The sequence below is a fragment of the Erithacus rubecula genome (genome assembly GCF_903797595.1).
Source record: "Erithacus rubecula genome assembly, chromosome: 6".
NCBI classification, from domain to species: domain Eukaryota; kingdom Metazoa; phylum Chordata; class Aves; order Passeriformes; family Muscicapidae; genus Erithacus; species Erithacus rubecula.
This window is the reverse complement of record NC_136688.1, coordinates 17,602,158-17,627,552: the sequence shown is the minus strand read 5'-3', so window position 1 is coordinate 17,627,552 and position 25,395 is coordinate 17,602,158. Positions and strand designations below refer to the sequence as shown.

The following is a 25,395-nucleotide window of genomic DNA, read 5'->3' as shown; positions in this document are numbered from 1 at the left end:
CAGGTTTATCCTCCCTGACACCGAGTGTCCATGCCCTGCCTGTACCCTGAGTGAAGAACTGCTTGTGCTGCTTGTGCTGCTGCACTTCCATCCTCGTGTGGGATAGGATTGTGCAGAGAATTCACCTTAAACAGGAAAATAAAGAATTTTCCAAGGGAAAAAAAAAAAAAAAAAAAAAGATTTAACTAATTTGATCTGTAATACCAGCAGGTTACCAAACCACATAGGTATTAAGGTGAGGGTCTGAATTTAGGCAAGTTATTTGGCTCAGAACAGCCTTTACTTTTCAATGACTTCTTATTCTCAGCTAAGCAGATGCTTCAGTGCTTTCCTGAACTGAGGTCTAACAAACTCACCCTTTGATCTCACTGCTAATGATGTCTGGTTTATTTCACTCTAAAATGTGCACTCCTCTGGAGTATGGTTTGACATAGCAAATGAAGTATCTCCTGACACTTGGCACTGGTGCCTTCACCCTGTGGATTTCTGTTATGTATCATTCTCACTGAAGGTCTGTCCTCCCAAGGATGTGTGGGATCCTGCTCTGACTAGAAAGCTCCTTCTTTTTTGGAAGCAACTTCCATGATTTTATCCCAAATCACTGTTTGGATTTCTGCATAGAACTCGATAACAGAGACTTTGGGAGAACTGAAATAAAGACTTCTAAAATCCATTCCCTATTTCCCCAGAACACAGCAATGCCAGATAAAGAGTTAAACCAATTCACTGAGTTTCACTGCTTCCATGGAACAGCACTGGCTGAACTCTGTTTGGCTAGATTGTAGCTGGGGGGTTTTCTGACTTTATGGGAACAGTCTTTTGAAGAACTGAAGATTGCTACATAGGAAATGTTGAATCTGCAGTTCTGGCTGATTAGTGTGCTGTGAGTTACATTAAAAAATCATGCAAAACAGGAAGACAGGCAAAATAAGGAAAGTAGTATTTCCTTAAGTAAATTTCAGATTAAGTAAGATTAAAACATTCTCCAGCATTTCTGCCCTATCAGCAGGGAAATGACTAAACCCACTGTCTCCTACATAAAACATTCTTCAATATATCCAAAGAACAAGAAATGAGGGCTGAAAATGCACTGTCAATTTCCCTGGATTAAGGTCAAAGCTTGAGAAAGAGAGAGAATAGAGTTATTTCCCTTCACAAATTCAACAGAGAATTTCAATTATAATCAGATTAGGGAAATAAAGTCAGAAACAAATAAAACTCAAAGAGAAAAATTATAATACTTACATTGGTGACATATTCAATATCCTTCCAAATATTACATTCCCTGGGAAAATCTGCCAAATCTAAAAAATTATCCACTACCACTTGGCCAATCAAGTCGTGCCTGGAGAACCTGTCAAAGTCATACACAGAGAAATGGAGTTTCCTTGTGCTGAGATCATTGTACGGCACAGTAAATAAAAAAACCTCATCAAACACCGGATTCAGGGTCTTTCTGTGCACTTTAGTCTGGTGCTTTGTTTTCCTGTCGGGGAGCAGATAGATCTTCACGTAGGGATCTGAAGTCCCAGAGAAGTCCTTTGCTGGCAGGTTGACAGCCTTGTGGATCTTGACAATGAGCTGCTCCAGGTCACAGTCGTACTTGAGGATGAAGTTGAGTTTCCCACAGGCTTTGCTGTTGCCCCTGCGGCCGTCGTCCGTGTCCAGCGATCGCTGCTTGTACAGCTCGGGCTTGATGCGGCCGATGCCCGTCAGCTGCTCCTGCTTCTGCACCTGCTGGATGTTGAAGTCAGGGTTGGACAGGTTGAGCTGTCTCCGCAGTGAGTTGTGCCTTGGAGAGGAGAGGAAAGAATTGGAACAGGCTGTGCACACACACTATAGATCCTGTTGGTGTTTGGTGCCTTTCTGTCATGTACAGCAGGGTCGGATTTTTAACCAAGGGATGAACCCTGAGACACAACATCTGTGTCACCACATTGCTAATGCCACATCATTTTCTGTTCCCATGTCTCCCAGGGTGTGTTGGGTTGACGTGGCCAGAAATGTGTGTTCTATCACCATATGTTGAATCCGGGTGGGGCAGTGATTCCTTATCTCTGTGGCACATATCCTCTGCTAATGGACCATCTTTAAAATCAGGTGGGGCAATCATCTTTATCTTCCCACAGCCCATCCTCCCTCCAGGAGATATCTCCTGTTAATGGCCACTGAGTCCCAGTGCATGGCTGATAAAATTCCATCATCCCACTGGGAGATGCTCCAGCCAGGGCAGGAGCCAAGCCTTTCCTACCCAGAGAAAAACTGAGATTTTGGACACCAAGGGATCTTCTTTCCACTGGATTCCAGAGGAAAACCAGACCCTTCCACATCATCCCTGGACCTTCAGAGGAAACTGCACCTTCTCCAGGAGCACTGCTCCAGCTGAGCCACATCTGCCCCTGCAGGAGGATGCAGCACCATGGAATGGGACTGTGCCACCACCCTGACTGACTGACTGTGTCAGCTTGGATTCTGACTCTGGCAGGGTTTGGGATTGTTCTTTGTAATAAAGTATTTCTATTTTAATTTTCCTGGTAAAGAATTGTTATTCCTATTCCCATGTCTTTGCCTGAGAGCCCCTTAATTTCAAAATTATAATTATTTGGAGGGATGGGGTTTACATTCTCCATTTCAAAGAGAAGCTTCTGCCTTTATTGGCAGACACCTGTCCTTCAAACCAGGACACAGGTTAGCTGACCACCCCAACAATTGTTTTCCTTTTTTCCTCTCACGCCTGATCTAATAAACTCTGTGGTACTATGGCTGAGAAGCTCCTTTACTTTATTAGCTGCTTTTAGCATCAGTCCAGTGAAATTTAATAATTCCCACTTACTGTGACTGAAATGTCTCCTTCATGGATGGCAACAAAAATCAAATTTGCCATCCCTGTTGAGGTAGAGAGATGTGAAAGTGAAAGCTGGATTAGGTAAAACCCTAATCTTTTATGAGTTATATTTTATTGTCCTATTCATATGCAGCAATCATTCAGTGTATTGGAGCACCAGGGGCTCAGGTTGAACTTAGAAAGAGCACATGGAAAATGCCAGCACAGGATTAATCCAAAGCTATTTATATTGAATGTAATCAGCAGTAGTTCCTCTGCTATAATTGTTCATTCATTCCTGGTAAATATCTGTTTACCCATGCTTAAAGCAGGAACAGCCTCTTATGTGCCATCCTATTTTTTTTTTTTCTCAGGTTGCATAATAAATACATAATCTTATGGCTCTACATTAGTCATTTCCAGCATAAAATATTTTCATGTTACCAAAGGGAAAAGATTAGAAATTTAACTCTGATGGTCCTCATGGCAGTGAGAGGTGCAGAATATTCTGTGGAGGGATAAAAAGAAGAGGCTAGAAAAGAGCCAGAGGGTTAGTGCTGTACCTTCTCCAGACGAAGTGCATCTGCTTTGACTCAGATATTTACTGGTTCTTCACATGCTGATCATTATTCTTGCTGTGTGGAACATGATTCTTTTATACCTGCCCTGCACACACTCTCAGCCTGCCCCTTTCCTCTTCCCTCATACACTGGTTCTCCAGTTCCCCTGGAGACTTCACTGACTCTTGTTCAGTCACACTTCCCCCCACAATTTAGGCATGATTGTGGCTAAAATCTACAATTTTAAAATCCTATTTCTAACTCTTGCAAGAGTTTCATTAGCTTGCCCTACTTTTCTTCTTTGGAAAAATCTTTGAGGAGATATTACTGAGTGTTCAGCACCAGTGTTAAGTGCAAATGAATATGCTTTACAAGCTAAATCTAGCCTGTCTTGGTGCTTTTAAGGGATGCAGGGCTCTGTGTTATCCAGCTCCTGAGGGAAAAAGCACCAATGAGACAGTAGTTGTGATGCCTTAGGGTTTCAGCTTTTACACATTCCAAATATTTCTAATCCTGCAATTCTTCAGTGCACAACTCTGAACTCCATACAGAGTGTTAGCTACTGCTCTCCCAGTTTGCTCAGAACCAACAATTCCTCTCCAGGCCTGGGAATCAAAGACACCTGAGAAACGTAAACAAAAGTGAGTTGGGGGAGAGCAAACCTGGGGTAAATAACTTCATTACCTGAAGCTGTACTTGGGAGATCAACTTGTAAAAGTTATAAAAGTACACACTTTGGGTGCAGCTTTTGGGGGCTTTGTCTGCCCAAAATATACCTGAAGGCCCTCCAATAAATGTAACTGCTTTTTATTTCCTTAATTTTGTCTGGCCTCTGTTTATAGGTAGCCCCAACAAGGCATCGGTGAGAGAAGAGCGGAACAGGATTGTGACGCTGAGGTTATCCTCAATGGATAGCTTTTGTATTTTTTTAAAGGAATGTTGGAAGAAGATGATGTATTATGAGTGAGCTGTGCCTGCTGGGCTGCACTGAGCGACACCCGAGTGCGGCTGGGGTTACTGACCGGGCGGAGGAGGTGGGCTCGGTGACCTGGCGCTGCACCCGCACACTGGGCAGGCAGTTCTCCCTGGCCCCAGCCTGGGTGTCCAGCGGCAGGTCCGGCGAGGTGTGGCTGATCTTCATGGAGGCCTCGGGGAAGGCGGCGGGCTGCCCCAGGAAATCCTGCCTGTACTCAGGGCCATCGGGCTCCGCCTCCGCGTACTGCAGCGGCTCCTGCTTGCTGTCCTTGCTGCCGAAGGGCAGCCCCCGCTCCCGCCACGGGATCCAGCACAGCTTCCAGGACACGAACAGGGACACGCCGAACAGAGCCAGCCCGCAGGCTGTGACCACCAGCGACAGCAAGCTCACGGAGATGTCTGCGGAGAGAGAGCAGCTGGGCAGGCAAACACCTCCAAACGGATGGCAACCACCTCCAAACGGATGGCAACCACCTCCAAACGGATGGCAAACACCTCCAAATGGATGGCAACCACCTCCAAACGGATGGCAACCACCTCCAAACGGATGGCAAACACCTCCAAACGGATGGCAACCACCTCCAAACGGATGGCAAACACCTCCAAACGGATGGCAACCACCTCCAAACGGATGGCAAACACCTCCAAACGGATGGCAACCACCTCCAAACGGATGGCAAACACCTCCAAACGGATGGCAAACACCTCCAAACGGATGGCAACCACCTCCAAATGGATGGCAACCACCTCCAAACGGATGGCAACCACCTCCAAATGGATGGCAAACACCTCCAAACGGATGGCAACCACCTCCAAACGGATGGCAACAACCAACTTACCAAAAGGGATGCTGGAGTTAGTTAGGGTCTCTCTGAACTCTTCAGAGAGGGGATTCACTAAGTCTTAGAGTGCATTCTGATCTTTGTAGTAAGTAAAAGGCCTCAAATACCATGGTAGCAGAGAGTGTTCTGCTGAAGGTTGCAAACATTTTGATACCTTCAGCAGAGGCTCCAGAACCACAGCTGTAGACAGGACTTAGACATAATAGAGCTACAGTAAGAATATTACTTATATTTCTTAGATAGAACACAGTAGAGTGTATACATAGTGCTACACATAACCTGGTGAGCTGAGAAATAGAATTTAATAGATTAAAGAGCAGTGCTCTGAGTTTGCATCTTAGCTTGTTGGAGAAATCCTATATAACAGTAGGTATTAGGAGAGTTGCTGTTTTAGCTATTCAAGCTTCTAGCCACTTGCTTTAGCCATTCTGGCTTCTAGCCACTTGCTTATTGCTGCTGCTTTTGCCATTGCTTGCCATTGCTTTTGCTATTGCCTACTGAGACTGATGTGCTTTGTAATAAGATGTGCCTTGCAATAAATAACCTTTTTAACTAGTAGCTGCTTTGCTTATTTAAGATAACCCAACAAGTAAGAGCCTAAGAGCTCAGAGTTAGGGACCTAAGAACACCTGGTGGTCAGAAAGAACCCCCAGCAGCTAATTCCATAAGTTCTAACTTCCATCCCCCCAAGGGACAAGAAAAACTTTGGAATTCAGTATAAAACCTGAACCTAGCTTAAAATTTCCCTCCAAAAGCTGGGTGGGATGAAATTTCACATAATTCTAAATGTGAAAGGGTGGTTGTTCACTTGCTTACTCAACTTCTTATTGATGAAAGAGTACTGCCTGCAGTACATTTTATCTTTTTCTTTCTTCCATTTCATGTAGAGCAGTTTCCTCCACCTGTTTTGCCAGTCCTTACTAGCTTCTCTTCCAGAGCCTGTATTGGGTTTAAACACCATGAAAATATGCACACAAGCACCTCCGTGACATGAATTTAGGTATTTCACTGATGTATCTTGGATTGTTATTTTAATTCCATTCCATCTAATTTTACACTCATTCCTACCTTTACAAATTATTTTTAACTATCGATGCATGGCTTGCTCTTCATAATTTAATTAGGATACCAATATCTCTTCAAAACTGAGGTTTTTTCTGGGTTTTTTTAACTCCAAAGGCTCTTTCTTTTCTTTTTCTGAATTTCTGTTATAAAAAGGAATGTGGAGATGAGTTTCCTGTTGCTTTTCCCCACATTTCCAGCATTATCCTACTCCATCAACACAAATAAGTTACAACTGAGAGTGGGTTTTGCTCTGTTTTGCTTTAAGTTGCACATTGGGAAAATGACTCAGTGGAACAGATGTTTTTGTGGTTACAGTGTTTTTGAAACGAATCTCTCTGTGGATTACACAATACATCATGCCTTAAACACAATTAGTGAGGATTCTATTTTACTGCCTTAAATTATAAACACAAGCTGATCAAAGCAATTTTTCACACTGTGTGTAGGTTCAGAGTGTCAGGCTGCATCTCTCTAAGCAAACAGCTAGTTTGAATTCTCAAGGGATGGCAGAGGGTTGAAATGTACTGCTTCTACTAAGACAATTATTTAAGAATGACAATTCAGATGAAACAGCCCCAGTCCATTCCAAAATAAAAATAACATTTTTTTGTTTTTAAAAAGTGGAAAAGTCAATACCTTCTGCCCCTGCTGTGAGTCTCATTCTCACCAGCCAGACAGATTAAATTTCCACAGTGGGGGGAGTGACACTGCAATCTATTTCACACAGGAGCTGTCCAGATTATTTTGCATGCTGCAAACCAATTTCAAACAATTTTAGCCTGTCCTTCTCCAAGTCATGTGCAGACAAAGCTCATTAAGAAGTGGGGACAGCACAGCAGCTGCTTGGAATTACAGCAAAGAGTTTTTCAGAGCTGAAATTAATTAAAGAAATTCCTCCCATGCATAAAAGGGATTTTGGGAGAGAGTAGAATGGTGGTCTTTGATAATTTTTGAGTATTTATTGGTAAATAAATCTGGCAGTGGAGGCAGAGCACAACCTCTTTTTGATTAAAAAGCTGAGGATCAAGGATTTAGAAGTGAAAGAAATTCTTTAGAATAAAGCAATTTGTCTTGGATTCCCTGGAGAAGAAGCAAGAAATGCATCAGAGGTCTGCAAAAAGACCATTTCTTTAAAGAACTGATTCAAGTAAATGACCAGCATTGAAAGAAATGAGAAATTTGGGGCTATCAGAAGCAAGCAGAAGATTACAAGGTGAGAACAGAAGACTGCCCAATGATAAGGGTGTGTGAATACAAAGGTGAGGAACAATTTGAAAAGCAGACCAGCAGTCCCCTGCCCTACCTTGAAGATGACTTTAGCAGAAGTTTTCTAGAGAACAGACCATGAGAAAATCCATGTGAGGGTGATATGAACACTTTTTCATTTGGAGAGTTTGGGGGGCTCTAATAACATATATAACACCATTATATCACAGCTTGCCTGCAGAGTCACAGCATTAGAAGGAAGTGTTTATCCATCATCTTGGGTTTACTTCTTCCTGACTCCTTTGTGCCAGGGAGAAGCTTTAGAATGGAATTCTTGTTTCTGTGGGTGGAAAAGGGACCATCACTGCCTTACTGCTGTGGAAGACAACAGATTTAAGGGTAGTGCTCTAAGCTTTTCCCTTTCATCAGACAGCAATTTTCACACCCTGCATGGCTGGCTGGCAATTTTCAACAACAGTGCAGTTCCACTGTGAATAGGTGAGCACAGTCCCACATCAAGAGATTTTTGGCTGCAAGCTGGAGCTGCTTTTCTATTACCACTTGTACTGTTACATACTGTATTTTCTGTATAATTTTTACTCCATCTTTCCAGATGTCTCAGTTTTTCTAAGCCTGTTTATCTGTATTCTCCTGTGGTAGAAGTACTCATCTGATGCCAGTGATTTCCTCTGCTTTGTAATGAGAGCAGGGTAAGTCTCTCCTTTTTTTGTCCTCACAGAAATGAGATCTGCAGCACAGAAAGTGTTCCTCAGAAATCCAGCTGCTTCTAAATTCCCTCTGTGAATGCCATGACACCAGCCAAGCATCTTGATATGAATCCAAGCCAAAATTTCATAATTCTACCTTTTTCATCATGGCTGCACTAAGAGCTGAGCTCCCAAATTCCAGCATGTCAGAATACTTGTATTATAGCATATTGATTATAGCATCATAACATGTTTGTAACATCTGACCTCATTTTCAGAGGGCTCAGGAGGCACTGCTGTTATTTCCATGCTATAATCCAAGGAATTCAGCCATGGTTTCCAGGAAGGACACAGGTTCTCTGAATATTCTGCTCAAGGCATTATCTTACAGATATTCTAATCAATTTTTGACCAGTCTTTTGCTTTGTTTTTTTTTTTTTTTTGTTTTTGTTTTTTTTTTTTGTTTTTTTTTTTTGTAGCAATCACAATGTTAAAAATGATGTGGAAATACCAAGTGAAATGGAGTTGTCTACCTATGGATCACACCCTCAGATCTCCACAGCCTGGAGAGATGAACGTGACCTTTCTGTCTCTGACAGATTTTATTACAATCAGTGAGATTAAAAAACCCTCAGTCCTTTCATCAAAAAGACTCAGTTTGGTTATTGCTGAATGCTGAATATTTTTGAATTTTTATACTTACATTTTAAAACAGATCTGTTACACAGGAAAGAAAAATCCCATTTTTTATGTTAAGAGATTGTATGATAGGAATATAAACTACCTTCTCTTCAGATTCTCCTATGAAATAGAATCACAGAACCTTGGGAGAAGGGACCTTTCAGACCATTTTGTTCAACATCTGCCCAAGTAAGGTCACCTCACACAGAAATTTCTCCAAAGATGGAGACATCCCCAGACCTATTCCAAGGTTTGAGAACCACCAAGTAGGTCCAAGTAAGCAAATAAGCAAAATTTCAGCAACCTTGTAAGATATAACATTCAAATACAGACAGCACCATACAGCAGGCATGTGAGTTGGTTTTTTTTTTTTTTTTTTCTGGGATAGATGGTTGTGCTTTATCCTCTAAAACTCTGATGCTGAAAAATCTCACAAAAAAATACAGAAATGTGGTGGCTTTGTCTTTTCAAATAGGAAACAAGGACTAAAGTATTTTTCCCTTTCTATTTATTAAGTTACCATTTGGATTGCTAAATATTATACAAAATAAAACATCTAAATTAGCCAGCAATGGAAAAGGACAATAGCTAATGCAGATCAATTTATGTGTCTAGACATGCAATGAGTTATGGAGTAAAAAAGCACAGATTATACTGTTTGGATTCATCTGACTCCAAGAGATTCAAATAAGAGCCAGCATAAGATAAAAAAAACCCCAAACAACTGAACTGGGAATTTCTCATCATCCAGGCACAGAGAGGACATTTAATCAAAGGAACTGCTGACCAATAATGTAATTATTTATTCAATCAAGTTGGTTGCCTGCATGAAACTGGTGTTCTACCAAATGCACTCCTTTACCAACAAACTGTCATTTGGTTTAACTTGGGGTTGAATGAGTTTTACTAGAAATCCTAACTGGGAGAGTTCTTTACACATTCAAGTAAAACAAGCTTTCTTCTCTCTGCTGTTTTTTATTAAAATGACTATTTCAATATTCCAGCAATATTGTAATATACAATTGATCTGCTGGGTGAAGGGTGACTAGCAAGTGGTGTAACAAATCTTAGCAATTCACAATCTTATAAAACAGATATTTTTAGTTCAAAAGAAGCAATCTTTCCCTATTTATACCCAACAATTTTCAAAAGGCATTCAAATAAAATAAGAAAGTCAATTTTTTTCTAAATAATAATATTACTAAGCTATAGGATATATTGGGACAGATCAATCTTTATGAATGTAATTCTGTCTAAATTCAGTGGAAATTTCAATCTGCCATTTCCTGAGGGGGAAAAAAAATTCCATCCTCAATTCCTATTTTGTTGTTTGAGGGGAGATTTTTAGGAATATGTTTAGAAGTCCAGTTTCTTGAAAAAAACAATGAAAACATACATACCTATTGCTTAAATCCTAGCTGTGTTTTTGACAATCTAAATTGTTTTTCTTTTGTGCAAATACATCCATGGAGAGTTGGCAGCCATCATTCAGCTCAGTAGTTGTACTTTGGGAGCAACTGGAGGGTTTTTTTAAACCCAGAAGTCTAAGACCCAAAATTTTCCAGAGGAGAAGTGTTCTTGGGATCAAGTATCCAAAGCAGTTTTAACCTGGTATTGCACTGCAGTTTCCTCTGTGCTTCACAAGTTTTCCTTAATTAACACAACTGGCACTTGTTCAGGATGGAAGGTGTCCCTTGGCAAAGACTCCTGGGACACAGGAATAATTCTCAGCTAATGGATTCTTCTCTGAAATGCTGTTAATTATCCTTAATACTGTGTTTAGAATCTTTCAGTGCTCTTCTTTAAAGGAAGGCAATGAATCTCAAATTATATTCATTTTATAACACATATGTTCTAACTGTCTGAACCCCAAATTTAGGAATGTGGACCAACAAAACAGGACTAAATGAGATCAGTGTCAGGGTTTCACATGGTAGGAACATTCTCTGAAAATGTATTTGTAGCTGGGTCTCACTGGTATTTGAGGCTGTTATTAGCTTTTAGTGATTTTTTTCTAATTCCCTGGTTGTGTGTTCTACATCTTCTAGGTAGGCTTTAGGGTATGTAAAGCTCCTGTGTTGGTTAAGACACTGCTCTAATCCTCTGAGTGGTTTGCATGTCTTTTTCTTCCTGAAAAGTGTTACAAATTCTATTTTATCAGTGTCTGCTTTCTCTTCATCTGCTTTGCTTCAGTTACAAATTTGTTGAATGTTTTTATTGCTTAACATTAACTAAATCTGCTAAATGTAATCCTAGGACTTCACCAAGGTACTTGTCAATTAGTTTCAATCTACAGAAATTTCGCAGCACTACTTCAGTATGAGATCAGAATTACTAAATGGGATACAAAATATTCACAATAACAAGTGCAAAAGCAGTAAGTGATTTGTTTGTGCAGAGTATTTTTCTAGCAGGAATCACTGTGACACAATTCAAAACTGACATAGATTGACACACTAGTTTATTGATAAGATCACAAAACTAAAGCTTTAAGCAAAACAAAGAAACCAAGCCAACAAAACCTGAAGCAAATTGTTCATGGACATTAAATAACAAGGAAAAAGTACTCAAAGCATAGTAAATTACACCTTTTTGTTTGTTTGTTTTGCAAAAAGAAAGTTTCACTTATTAAGGAGAAAAGTTATATAAGCAGAATGTCTTGTCTGTAATTCAGGTAAGGTCACTTCACACCCCGATAGTTGATTAATTACAATAAAAATTGTATGTGAACTTGTTCTAAGAAGAATTTATTACTGTTTGCACACCTGATCTCTAATACACTTGATCTGCATTAATGTGAATTTCTTTGACAGCTTAGCTGACACACAGCTGACACATAATATTGTGCTACAGTTTGTAAGTGACAAAAAGAGCCTTCCCTAATCAGACAGCTGGCTGGATCACTGAGCAGTGATTTTTAAAGACAGACTGGAGAGGGGTTGTGTGTCCAAGGGCTTGCATTTCTCCCTGCCATCCTGCAGCAGTATCCACTGACAAAGAATGATGCTGCTCCTCAGGTGGCAACTAAAGCTTCTGCTCCACAAGTGACACAGACACAAAGTGCAGGAGAAAAAAGGATTTTTCATGTCTGCACACACACGACTGCAGTAAGGTTTTCCCAGGTTGCCATGCTTCATTCTTGGTCTTTTTTGCTTATTACCAAATTATCTTTCAATGCACATTTCACACAACTGATTAAATGTGCAAAACCACCTCTGGTTTTCTAACATCCAGTGTAAAGTACTATAAACTGGGAAGGAAAAAAAATATCCATAAATGAAAGCATAACAGAAAAGAGGACAGCAGTTCTACACTGTTGCCAGATTTTCAAGCACTCAGTGAGCAGATATAGCTCTAATGGTTCTATTTTACCCTGTTAGACAGAATCATGGAGAGTGATACATTTGCAGGACAGGAAAAGTAGCTGGAGCACAGGAACACAAAAATCTTCTAAAAGCCATTTGGCATTTGAGGCATGCTTGTGCCTCAGATAAAAGGGAAAGCTGGGGATATTACCTGTGGGAAAGACATTTTAGGGGAAGACACTCACATTGCAAATTCCTGTCACCATCAGGCCTGTGAGGTCCTTCACAGTGAGCAGTTTTGTTTCCTAGGAGTAAAGTTCCTGTGACTTTTTCTGCTGCATGCTTTAAATCTCAGAACTAGGTTATTTATTTCAAGAAAACAATGAATAGGATACACTACTAATTAACAGGATACACTTTGACTTTTGTTTCTCTTGCAGGATCTTTCACAAAGTGAGTGGAGCTGTTAATTAATGTTTTTGCAAGGGTTTATCCTGGCTTTTTTACACTAAACAAAATAGAAGTTCATGCAGTAATTGAAGAATTTAACTTCTCATCTAGTCATACAAAATGACTAGTCACTTTTGGCAAATACTGTGTATGTTCCCTCATTAGCAGAATGAAAAGTTTTAATAGCAAAATGAACGATGGAGAATGAATAAAGAATAACCTAGGAGAAATTATGGAGTAGAAATTTTTTTTTTGACAAATAGTGTGTGCTAAAAATTATGAAACCATCGAGATTTGTGAATATTTTAATGACTAAGCCATCTGAACACACATTAATCTTGAATATTATGACCCTATGAATAATAATGAAGAGAAATTGCCATTTATTTCTGCACTAGATAGCCAGCAGCAGGAAGCCCCCAGGTTATGGAAGAACAAACAGCTTATTTGAACCATGCCAATAAGCTCCAAGCTCCATTATGGTCCTTGAAAGCCCAGTAAGTTGCAATAATAGTAAAGTGTTTTAGAGTACTGCAGGAAATGACAGAGCAGCATTTCATTTCCCATTTGTATAAAACTGTACAGCAATATTCTACCAAAGTGCTCAAAACAACAGCCAGAGAGATCATAAAATCATAGGGTGGTTTGGGTTGGGAAGGACCTTAAAGATCATCCTGTTCCAACCCCTCTGCCACAGGCAGGGACACCTCCCAAAATTTGTGAAATTAAATTAATATAAAGGACTGGGGGATGTGGACAGAGCACTGAAGAGTATGAAAGGCTGTTTGAGTTTTAGCAAAATTTGAGTTTCATATTAATACCTAAACTAAATATATACACAAAATCTATAATGTGATGAATGTGATTAAAAGATATTTTCACACAGACAGCCAAATGGTTAATAGCAGTTGCATTGCTCATATAGCTCTAGTCAAAATCTGTATTTTTCTTTCAAGCTTCCAATCTTTTTCCTATTAGAAGCACTGAATTTCACATACCAGTGGTCTCTCCTCTATAATCTTATTAAGTCTAGTGGAAACCATCAGCCTTTCTGATTTTGAATAATCTAATGAAAAACATCTATTTCTGAACCTTTCTTAATTTGTTGGGATATTTTGATTTTGGTGGTTTTTTGTTTGTTTTTTAATGAATACATAAGAAAGAAGAAGACAGTATTACTTTTCTGGACAATTTATATAGAGTAGAATTGCAAGCTTCTCTTTAAAGTCAGATTGCTTGCAATGGAAATGAGGTCAATTATTTCATTAGCTTCCTTTTCAGAATCAACTACTCTAAGCCTACATTATGGGAGTTTGGCACTTCACAGTGGTTCAATATTTACAATACTTGCTTTGCACTTCAGGAAGAGCCAAAATTCATCTGCTTTCTCTATACTGGCAGATCATAAAAAGGTTGTCACAACTGTTGAAACCTCACAAGGGACTTCAAGAAAGTTGCCTGCATAGATATGGATACAGAGGAAATTTATTGCTTATTACCATCACAAATCACTAACATCTTGAGCTGATTAAATAGCCTGATTTTCCTTTTAGGAAGGAGTTGCTGGCACAAAAGGAGAAAAAGGCAGCCTTGAAAGCATTTATCTTTCTCAGATGAGGAGCCAGATGCACTGCAATGCTCACATTGATTTATTTTAAAAAGTATCTCAGCCATGGCAAATGTATTCTGTGTCTCTGGTTCTTTGTGAACTTAGGGTTCCCACTTTATAAAAGGAAGATTTTTAGGCTGATCCATAAGAATTAGGGTGTGATGGAAGCATTACTGGCAGCAATATTTACTACTAGGAAAGATAATGAATTAATAATTTACCATCAAATCATGTCTACTATAAATTCACTGTTAGGAAAAAAAAAAAAAATTTTTCCATTCATATTCCATTACTAGAGAGCAGAAGAAATAGCCTAAGACTTTCAGACTTATGAGTGGGTAATTCTACAAGTCATAAAATCATAGAATCATTTGGCTTGGAAAAGATCCTTAAGATCAAGTCCAAATGTCTTGTCTGTCGCCAGCACTGTCTAAGAGAAAACTGCAGAACAGATATGAAAACAGAGAAAACCAAGGGAAATCTAAAGTGAAACATCTTAGGAATGTAGCAGCTAAAGAACAGAACTGAGAAACAGATTTTGTAAAATTACCATTCAGACTGCTCTTCTGCTTTTTCATTCCTAGACATGGATTATTTTAAAGCTCTTGGAAGCATTCCTAATTCTGGCAAATCTGAATACAGAAAAGAACTTCAACTTGCTTATTTTTGCAAAGCATATACTAAAGAATGTATGCTTTCAGTAACATTTGAATATATCTTGTTCTTTTCTTCCTGGGTTTAATTGTATAACTAAGCAAGACATTGTATTAAAAGAAATCTTTCTTATTAACTGAATTGTTTCGTGTTGTACTTAGTTGTGAATGTAAAATTGAAACTGGACACCTTGAGGGGCTTTTCTTGTATTTCTCACCCCACAGTGGGCAGTCTTCTCAGGGAACAGCAAACTGAAGGTACTGCAGCTCACTGAGGGATGAATTCAAGGCTTTACTCTCTACAGCTGCTGATTTAAGTACTTTGATTGAGCCATGATACATTAAAAAGAGGAAAAAAATCAATATGATAATAAATCTGAGCCAAGCACTTCAGCATCAGTGAAGCAACCAGGGATTGCTGCTCTCCAACATAAAAGTCAAAGTTCACAGGTGGGATGAAAAACTTCTGCCAGTGACTCAGGAAGATTAACATGCTCTTAAATTCCCTGAGTCAAATTCTGCACCTAAACCTGGAGAAACATGGCCCTGGCCCACACTCAACAAATCACTGACTGTGAAAAGGTCAGGAGTTGCTGAGAAACTGCTGGATTCATAAGGAAAACAAATCTTTAGGAGACAGGTGGCACAAAGATGGTATGACCCTGTGTGCTGTCAGCTTCCACATCTGCTGATCCCTCCCTGTTAACAAGAACCATAGCTTGGTACCCATAGGATAATAAAACAGAAATGCCTCAGAACAGTATCAATAACCAGTTCAGCAAGGCTAGAAATTCTGGCAAACATCAAGATTAGGATATTTCAGCATTTATGAAAAACAGCCTATTTTTGCCATTGTATTTAAAACCAGACATTTCCTAATAAATGCAGTCCTGCAGAATGGCCTGCTGTCTCAGAAGTTAATTTATTTCTCATTCATGTTGACATAAAGGTCAAGATAGTAAAGCTTCAGCATTTTTTTAGTCTTTTAAGACTGATAGTAACTTCACCAAACACATTAGCCTTGCATCTGTCTGGAGGTTTCAAAAGCTGCAAGGGGCCTCGTGGTGGATTTTGCACCTAAGAAAATCAGGAGGTGTTTTTATTTCAGATATTTAAAATCACTGTGAGCCACAACTCAGGAAACTTTTGAACACCAGAGAACAAGGCAAGAGAAAGGATGAGAAGCTCTTATGTTCAGATAAAAAGTAATTTATAGCAATGGCTGTTGAACCCTATTTAAGAGTATCAACCACTTTCAAGAAGTGTGTTATTTTGATGCATGGAAAACATCCAGCAATTAAAATATGAATGGTTAATATTTTAAAACTGTCCTGAAGATTTTAATCTGTTACCCTCTATGACAATGAACAGATACACTTCATACTCTCCATTTTTCCAACACTGCAGATGGATCCACACCCATTTCCATTGGTTTGTGTGTTCACAGGTTTCTCCTTTGCTTTCTGTTCTTCTCCCTCTTCTCCATCCCTCCCCCGTGACATACACACTCACACACAACCACATATCTGAGACACAAGTGACAACCTTCTGTCCTTATTTAAATAATCAATGAATCTGCCTTTCTTTTGTAATCAAGATTGACTCATAAAAGCTGTGAGAAAACATTAAAATGTGTCTGGACATACACAGTAAAAACCACTGTGAGTAAATCTGTATCTGAAGAATGTTAGTGGAATGTAAATGGCACAGAAATGTGTTAAGAAAGCCTAGTGGATTTTTGAAGAATTGTTTGTTTCTTTATTCACAATACCAAGTAGACTGCAGAACAAAGCTGTTAAAATTATCTCAGTGATCAAACTGTTTATCACTAAGTAGCTTTTCCCTTCAAAAATGTCAAATTCACTTAAGTATCTTTTTAGAAATAGGAGCAGAAACCCAAGATGCAGCACAGTTCTCAAGGTGAACCTTTGTAAAACAGCTTGAAAAGTTAAAAATGGAACCTGGATCTTCTCTCTCCTCATAGTGAGTCCATCAACTTTCCAGTTGCTTCTACAGAAGTGTGATTAAACTGAATAGAAGGGACACAAGCAGGGTATTGACCACTAGACAGATGGGATAGCTTTTTCAGATAATCCAGTTAAAAAGGAGTTAATGAAATAACTGAGTCCTGAGAAAGCTGCCATCTCTCCAGAAGCTTTCTGGGAGGTGGCAGGCACACGGCCAGCACGTGAAGGACTGAGAGGATGAACAGATTTTGGAGAAGGAAAGTGATACAGGCAGCTGAAAAGCCACGTCACCAACCCTGCAGAGTGAAAAAACTCATGCTGAGCATCAGTCCTTAGGTGTAAAATAGAAAAATTTATTTTCTTTTTTTCCAGTTTATTCCAGAAGACTGAAATACCATGAATCATAGAATGGTTTGGGTTGGAAGGGACCTTAAAAAATCATCTACTTGCAAACCACCTGCCAAGGGCAGGGACACTTTCCAACAGAGCAGGTTGCTCAGAGCTCCCTCCAGCCTGGCCTGGGACACTTCCAGGGATGAGTCACCCTCAACCTCCCTGGGCCTCACCACCCTCACAGCAAAGACATTTTTCATAATATCCAACCTAAACCTACTCCCTTTCAGTGTGAAGCCATTTCCCTCTGTCCTGTCACCTTGTAAAAAGTCCCTCTCCCTCTTTCTTGTGGGTTTCCTGCAGGCACTGCAAGACCATAACTAGGTCACTTTCTCTTTTCTGGGCTGAACAAACCCAATTTTCTCAGCTTTTCCTTGCAGGAGAGATGCTCCATCTCTCCAATCATCTTGTTGGCCTTTCTCTGGTTAACGTCCTTCCTGTGCAAATACAAAGTTCCAAATTAATTATAATCAACATCTGTAATTAAAAAAAAACCAAAAAAAACCACCAAAACAAACAAAAACCCCAAACTGAAACAGAGGTTTTGATAAATGTAGCAATTTTGGAAGATCTAAGCAGAAAATCCAAGGAATGGTATTTAATTATGGGATTATTTTAAATGATTCCTACACTAAAGATTTGTAGCTGTCTTCCATGCCCCAAGTGATGCACCCCATTTTCTGGTGGATGCAACTGCTATCAAAGTTAATAGCCTCTTTCAAGTTGGAATTCTGCAGATATCAATCTTGCTGCACTTTCTTCTGAGGCAAACTCTGCAGCATTTCTTTTATAATCTTTTATTATCAAAAGACCATTTTACATATTACATAAGAACCTTAATCTGATAATTAATTGAATGGAGAATAGCAAAATAATTAACTGGATTAAAAGTAAGATCCAAAGTAGTTTGAATATTCTGGAAATCAGTCCATGGTATTTAGGCTTGTTTTTCAATTTGCAAGAGTTTAAAAAAAAAAAAAAAAAATTAAAAATCCCCCTTTTCATCCAACATTCTGATAGAAGATATTTTTAATATTTTAGACAGACAATTACTGCCACCATTTATCATATCCAGACTCTTGGAGATATATTGTGCTTGCAGCAAGTAGAATCTACACTCTCTACTAGAAAATGTATTCTACTGGATTTGCATTTTCTTTAATTAAGTTAATTTAGCTCGATCTGTATCTTATCTCCTGAAATTATTTTCTCCAGAAAAAATTAGAACAGCTAGTTTCTTAACATGAGGAAGTGAAGAGTATCCTCTGCTTCAGCAAGGAAATCTCTGGGTCTTCCTTAAATAATCCACTACCCCATGAAAAGGGCAGGTGTTCTCATTCCAAACTGGAGAGCCTGTCCTCCAGCATCCAGCCCCTGGATGACACAGCAGGACACAATGCAGCTCTTCATTCCTGGGAAGAAAAATTCTGCAGATTCCTGGTGTTGATCTGTGAGAAGGGTTTCACCTTTTTTTTTTTTTTTTTTAATTTTTTGATTTTTTTGCTGTCCTAGATTGTTTCTTGGCAAAGCTCTTTGTTTTACTGAGGTTTCTAGACAGTCCATGCTAATTCTGGAGCCTTGGCTGTTTAAATAGAAAATATTGCCAGGATAAACTGGCAGAGGAATTCATGTGAGCCATTCAGTGCTGCTTCTACTTTGTGACCTAGAGCATGTGGAGCAAATAGATTCCTTCAAAAAATTCCTGTCCAGCTCCACATGCAGAAGGAATTGCTCTGTCTTACTTGCTCACTTCAGTCCATAACCACCCTGGTGTGCAGAGAATCCAGTTCCTCTTGCTGTGTCCCTCAGGCTGGGAATGGAGATTGGTTTGTGCTTTTTGCAGGAGTTACTGTCCCTGAAGTCAGGCAGATTTCAAGCACAGGAGGGCCATGAGCCTGGAACATGAGTGATGTTAAAGTCTCTGGTTTTCTACTCTGAAGAACAGTCCCTCACCACAAAGGTGCCCTTATTTTGAGCTGTGTTTTTGTGAGCAATTAACTCCCCATTTTGGAGAAGCAAACAACAACCCAGCAATGTGCTGTGTGCTTTAGAATAAATACAGTATAGCAATTTCTGTTAATTGCATATGAGATTCTCAATGAGACCGGGGATGAAACAAGGGTGACAAGCAATTTACCAGACTGCACTTTCAGTGCCAAAATCAATTACAGCATTCCAAATCCTGTAAACATTAATAGCAAACTATGTGTCATTGTGCATCTTTGACTGATGTCCAGCATGTACTGTCTGGTTGGGCTTAGCTGTGGGGAAGATCCAGAAACAACTCCTTTAAAAGACAGTCTACAGCACATATTTAGAGGGAGAACAAAATATCTGCATGTACACAAATTGCTGCTTCCAGCAGCTCCAGAGTGTTTAGGCCAGCCCCTGGATGTCATTGATAGCATAAACACAGAGTAATAATTAATTTCTAGGCAATGCTACCCAATGCAGAATGAGGCTGAGTATCAGGCTGAATTCATAGCAGTGAGCTTATTATTCAATTTGGCTCAGTATTGGATGAGAGTACCAGGGGATTACAAATCCCTCTGGGGGTTATTCTGCAGTGAAACACCACCAGTTGCACAGCATCCTGCTTCTTCTAAAAGAGAATTCCAAATGTGCTAGCTTCACTTGAGCAATAAACAAGAGAAGATAAACAGCCTTACCAGAGAGAGGAATTATAATCACGGGGTAGGCAGAGTTTTTGGGAGATGAGTTCAATTATAATCAGTGATACACTTCCCACGTGATGCACACACCAGGCTCTCCAGGTGGGTGCACACAAACAAATGGGATGTAGAGAAGGGACCATCAGCCTTGAAATCACCTTCCTGCAGATTATCCTGCTCTTCCTTGGGCCTGTCCAAGGGGAGAACACCCCTGCTCTCCTCATCTCCCTCCCAGAATCACTGGGAGTGTGAAGATGTCAGCCTCTTGTTCCTAGAAACCACAACACCACTGCTGGGGGATACTGGAGAGAACAGTGGGAACACTGAGCTGCCACATCTTCTCTCTCCTCCCCCAAGATTTGCTCTCAAATCTGGGGGATTCCTTAATTTAAATGTTCTGCTACTTCTAAGGGAAAAACAAACACAATGGATGGGAAATTTATAGCCGCAGTTTTTTCATCTTCTGGTCTCTGAAAATAGTAATGGGGGCTCTCATTTCTCCAGAGACAGCTACATCCCACTTTTTTTGCTAGCTGGGATTTGCTAACTTCTCAGCTACTTCAGTGGGATGATTTTAAAATAATTTTTTGAGAACTGGGTACTTTTTTCTTTGCCATCCAACACGGATAGATAAGGCACCCACCAATATCTACTTCGTCTCCTGGTTCCACACGGCCCCTCAAACTAAATTTAAAAAAAATAAAGAGGTTGAAAGAATAAAATAAAATCATTTGTCTGATAGCTTGATACTACTAGGAAAAAATATATCCAAAACTGAATTACATGAACATTAATTTAAATCTTTTCTTCAGACTTGTACACATCCTTTTCTCAGGAAGTCCCTGTGATCCTATGTCCTTAAAATCAAAACCATTCCCACCATCGAGTTGACTCAGATTATCGTAGGGCAAAAAAGGAATAATTTTTTGAATGACTAAATGTGAATGTTAAGAAAATAGCAAAATTTTCACTCATAAGCATGAGACTACATTCATTAAGAAAAAAAACTGACAAGAAAGAAGAAAAAGGACCAAGCCCTTCCAAGAACTGCCTGTTCCAAACTGCCAGACTTGTGAAAGTTGTGCTGTTAGTGGGTTGTTGAGTAGAGTTACTCATTGAAATTTCTCTAGAGGACTTTCATGTAAGGGGTGGGTAATTAATTCTGTAAGTTTCCTAAGCATGAGCAAAACATACACTGAAGTATATTGAAATGAATAAAAAAATAGATATCCTTAAAAAAAAAGTAAATAGAGCAAAAAAATAGTAAATACACTCCTTAATCCCAAATGGGAGGGGGACACAAATTGGAAATCAGGCACATTAGAAATGTGTCCCTCTCCAAGAAAAATCTGTTTTATTCTGCATTTCTGCTACAATAATGTGAACAGGATTACCATGACCATATTCCTTTCAGTTTTAGTCTCAAAGGATGTCAGATCAAGATGGGCCCGTGCAATCCAAGCCAGGCCATGAAAGCAAACACTCAAAACTCTGAAATTTGCTGAAAATGGGGCAGTAAATGGCAAAATGCTGGGATATGCAAAAGATTAACTAAAGTTACCCTGATGGAGATGTTGTTGTGTCAGACATGGACTGGAATGAGTGGCAGGATTTGAGTCTGAGAATGTAAATCCAATCTTGCAAAAAGGTTATGATGAATAAATTCCACAGGTAAACATATGAAACCCAGCACAGAAACAGAAGTTTTGAAATGCTCCTCATGCTTTTATTTAGTCCCATTTGAATGAGCATTCCACAAAATCACTGCCTCTCAATTATGGCTTCCTTGCTGATAACAGAGGCACATTTCTATTTGCTAACCCACACAGGAGGAAAATGTATTCTGTTTATTATTTATAAGAGTAAAGTGCTGAGAGGCCCCAACAAAGCCCAGGCTCTTATTTTGTGTTTGCTATGAAAATAGAGTGAGCCATACTCAGGCAGGCTACTTTCCACCTAAATCCTTGGGCCCACTGTGTTCTGCTTTTTAGGCCATTTTCTGCTCAGTGCTTTACTGACATCACACTTGAGACATGCCCTGCTTTCTCTGCTGATTACAGACATGGCATTAGATGGAATTTTTACTGCATATCAGTACTGAAAAAGCAGCTGAAAGGGCGGGGAAAAACAGCACTGACAGATTTTTACATGATCACATCTCGAGTGCACAGTTAAAAAAACAGCCTTAGTTTTCACAGTCCCCAACCTATTGCAGCCAACTAAAACATGACTCCTGTCTCTAAAAAACATTCCTGAGTCAAACACTTTTGCATTAACATATTGTTGAGTAATATTTGGTTAGCAGGATTTACAGGCAGGCTGTTTGGTGTGTTCACAGTCCTCCCCTGCTGGGGTAAAGTCCTTCCATTACCTTGAACCAAGTGCATCAGCATCATTCCTTTCACTCAACTGCTGAGTCAGGAAATACTCTGTCAAAGCTTGCTTCTTCCCCTGATTTTTTTTCCAAACAGGTAAAAGAATAAGAAACATTTAAAACAAACAGTATTAATATTTATCTCAGCATGACCTAGGGATTTAGGATCTATTTGCTGTCATTTTCTGGGAACAGTACTTCTGGAAATGCTGCAAAAGGGGTGCCTCCCTGCTCAGCAGAGCTGGTTATGCAACACTTCTGTACCTAACATTTGTTTCTATTCCTGTCCTAATAAAACTATTTTTATTTATTAGCACCATCTGCTAATTTAGCAACTCCAGGATGTGCTATACTATGTACAACCAATCCAAGATCCTACGTGGACATCCATTGTCAGGTGATGCTTCTTTTAACAATGATTCTATGATTGCAATTATTAGTTGCCAACCACGTTTCAAACTGCTAGGACTGCCACAAAAAAGACAGAATTGCTCTTCTTTTACAGCTTTGGAAGTTTTATACTGCTGGAGTCCAAGGACTTACATATTTCCCAGATGCAGCTGGCTGTTCTTGCTGTCATGCAATCCACCACACTCCTTTACTGATTGCTTTATCACATCCACTTTGCTCAAATATCTTTGAGATAGCATTTTAAGGCACTAATTTTTCAGCTTTCTGATCTGCTTTGCTCGGTGAGCAAATAAAAAGAGATTTTCACCAGCCTTGATGCAGCAATGAAGACTTGAGAGAGGAAAAGAGTAGAGGATGGAGGGACTGCACAGTTTCTTTGCCTCTCCATCTCCTGTACAGCATGTGTCAGAGCAGATACTGTCAACAGGGCTGGAGAAGAGAAGCAGACAATGGAGAAAGAAAAACAAAAGGAAGAGAGCTGTTAAATCTACCCCTGGCAAAAACATCTCACAAAGGCAGCAAGACTGTCCTGAGAGGAAATCAAGTGTGGAAGAAAATTAGGGATGCTGCTCAAGAGAACGGGACCTGGAGAAATAAAAGGCAGGACTGATTTGGGGTTTTGAATTCCCCAATTCCCCTCCTCCCTGGCTCTCATGATTTTGAATGAAACATTAATACTGCTTCAGATGCTTCTTCCCTCCAAGGCCAATCAGCTGCTCGGCAGGGCGTGAAGCGCTTGTTCATTTGAACAGCTAACGAGGGAGTGGAAGGACACAGCTAATTCCAAGGCTTTTCCAGCACTGCTGAAGCTCACATTTGTCTTGACACACAGGGAATGACCTGAAGAGCCTCTCTCCACTTTGGAAGAAGAGGAGTGGTGTGTTAATTCTGCATAAACAACCCCGAGTTGTCAGAAGGGATCATTTTTCACAATACGGCCGTAAACATCCAGTTTTGAGACTGGAGTAGACACCTTGTCCTGCTTAGTGCCATGGCAACAACTACCACTGGAAATCTTCCACACAGGGAGGGGTACAGAAAAAAGGGAGCTAAAACTGCCAAACAACCAGAAATGTTAAATCCCAAGCCTTCCATTTTAACAAAATTACTGCTTCATCTCTGGGTGTGCAGAGCCTTTAGGATAAGAAGTGAATCCCCTGCTTCCCCCTAATCTGGGAAAGAAAGAAAAGTTGAAGATGTTGCCAGTCCTGTTGCTATTAAGGTCTGTTCTGGTTTCCAGCTCCCAAGAAAAAGAGTAAAGAAGGAAGAAAAATCCATCAAAGGAAGAAAGAGCAGTTTTTGTTCACAGTGCTGGGTCTGACTGGTAACACTACAGAAGGACCAATAGAGTAATCACTATCAAATCACTCTGGCAAACCTATACCTGTGCACTGCTATTTTGGGAGCTGCTTTTAGCTATTTTATCATCACTGGCTCCTAGCAGCAGCAGGAAAGAAATCATCTTGACTAGTCAATTCTCTCTTTATAACACAATGACAACAGAACAAGAGACAGGTACAGAACGAATAAGGTAGGCAGGAACAAGACATTAACTTGAGCATGAGAGCAGATATAAAAATCTTACACCTTCTGCAGCTAAGAGAAGCTGGCAGGAACAGTGATGCTGCTGCACAGAGAAGGCTCAAGGTGACAGCTTTTCCATACTAAAGGAAGCCACAATGGCCAAGCTTTCTCCTTCATTATTAGCCCAGCCCAAATGTCAGCATCAAATCTTGATTTCTCAGGCTGGCTTAGAAAGGTATTGAACCCACAAAAAAAACACCATCAAAGCACAAACTCGTGATAGGAGCCCAAGACTGACAAAGAATTTGGACAGACCTGCTTTATCTATTGGTTTTTTTACAGCAAACTCCACAAAAAAGCTTAAAAGGCTTCAAAAATCAGGGAAAAAAAAAAAAAAAAAAAAAGGGCAAGTTTTGGTGTAATATAAAACAGAAATTCTTACAATAGAGGTATAACATGGTATATCCACAGCCTTTCCTGTTCACTATGTCCCCACAGACAGGTCCTCAGAACTTAATTTCCAAGTGACAGCAAGTGTGCTTGGTGCCTTTTGGTCCCTCAGGAATGGGAGTTTTACATCTCTCTGCCTGTTCTGCTCCTCAGGTCCATCTCCTGAGCAGAACAAGTGACAGGCACCAAGCTCATGCCTGCTGCACCTCAAGGTTCCACCAATCTTTGTGAAATGTCTGTGAACTCAGAACAAACAAAAGAAATGGACAAAACTGGGTCAGCCCCTCACCTTCTGTTTACCTGCTAAGCCTAATTTCTCACCTCTGCCTCTTTTTAACTTTACAGTAGTTATCTCCAATATTTATGAACTTAAAATGAAAATAAGGAGGAAAAGTTTCCACTAGATTTTTGTTATCATAGATGCCCTAGTGGCATCTGGAGAAATAGGAACCTTTCTTGATGGCATGATCTATTGCAGGAGAGAGCACAACCACAGCAGTGAACAAAATTTGTGCAACTGGTTTAGATTTGTGTCTTGTACTACCCCAAGTAAACTGGTATAGCTTAAAAAAATAGAATTGTACTGATAAGAGAATTTTCTCTTTAGAGCTTTACATATTTTTGAAGCAATGCCAGATCAGTTTTCTCTTGTATTTAGCTGCTAATGGACCTAAAATCTCTTTACAGCAGGTAATGCCACAGCTAGACATAACCTACATCAGCCCTA

The 25,395-nt window shown here is 39.8% G+C and overlaps 1 protein-coding gene across 2 annotated transcripts in view; it reads right to left on the bottom strand.

Annotated features, from left to right (window-relative positions):
- Positions 1–25,395, bottom strand: part of LOC306803448 (synaptotagmin-9-like) — a 64,063-nt gene that overhangs the window by 30,382 nt on the left and 8,286 nt on the right. For both annotated transcript variants that reach the window (XM_079308854.1, XM_079308855.1), the window contains exons 2-3: positions 4,407–4,758; positions 1,246–1,792 (exon numbers count right to left, since the gene is read on the bottom strand). In XM_079308854.1, coding sequence (XP_079164980.1) covers positions 1,246–1,792; positions 4,407–4,758 — 899 coding nt within the window. The remainder of the gene's footprint in view (positions 1–1,245; positions 1,793–4,406; positions 4,759–25,395) is intronic.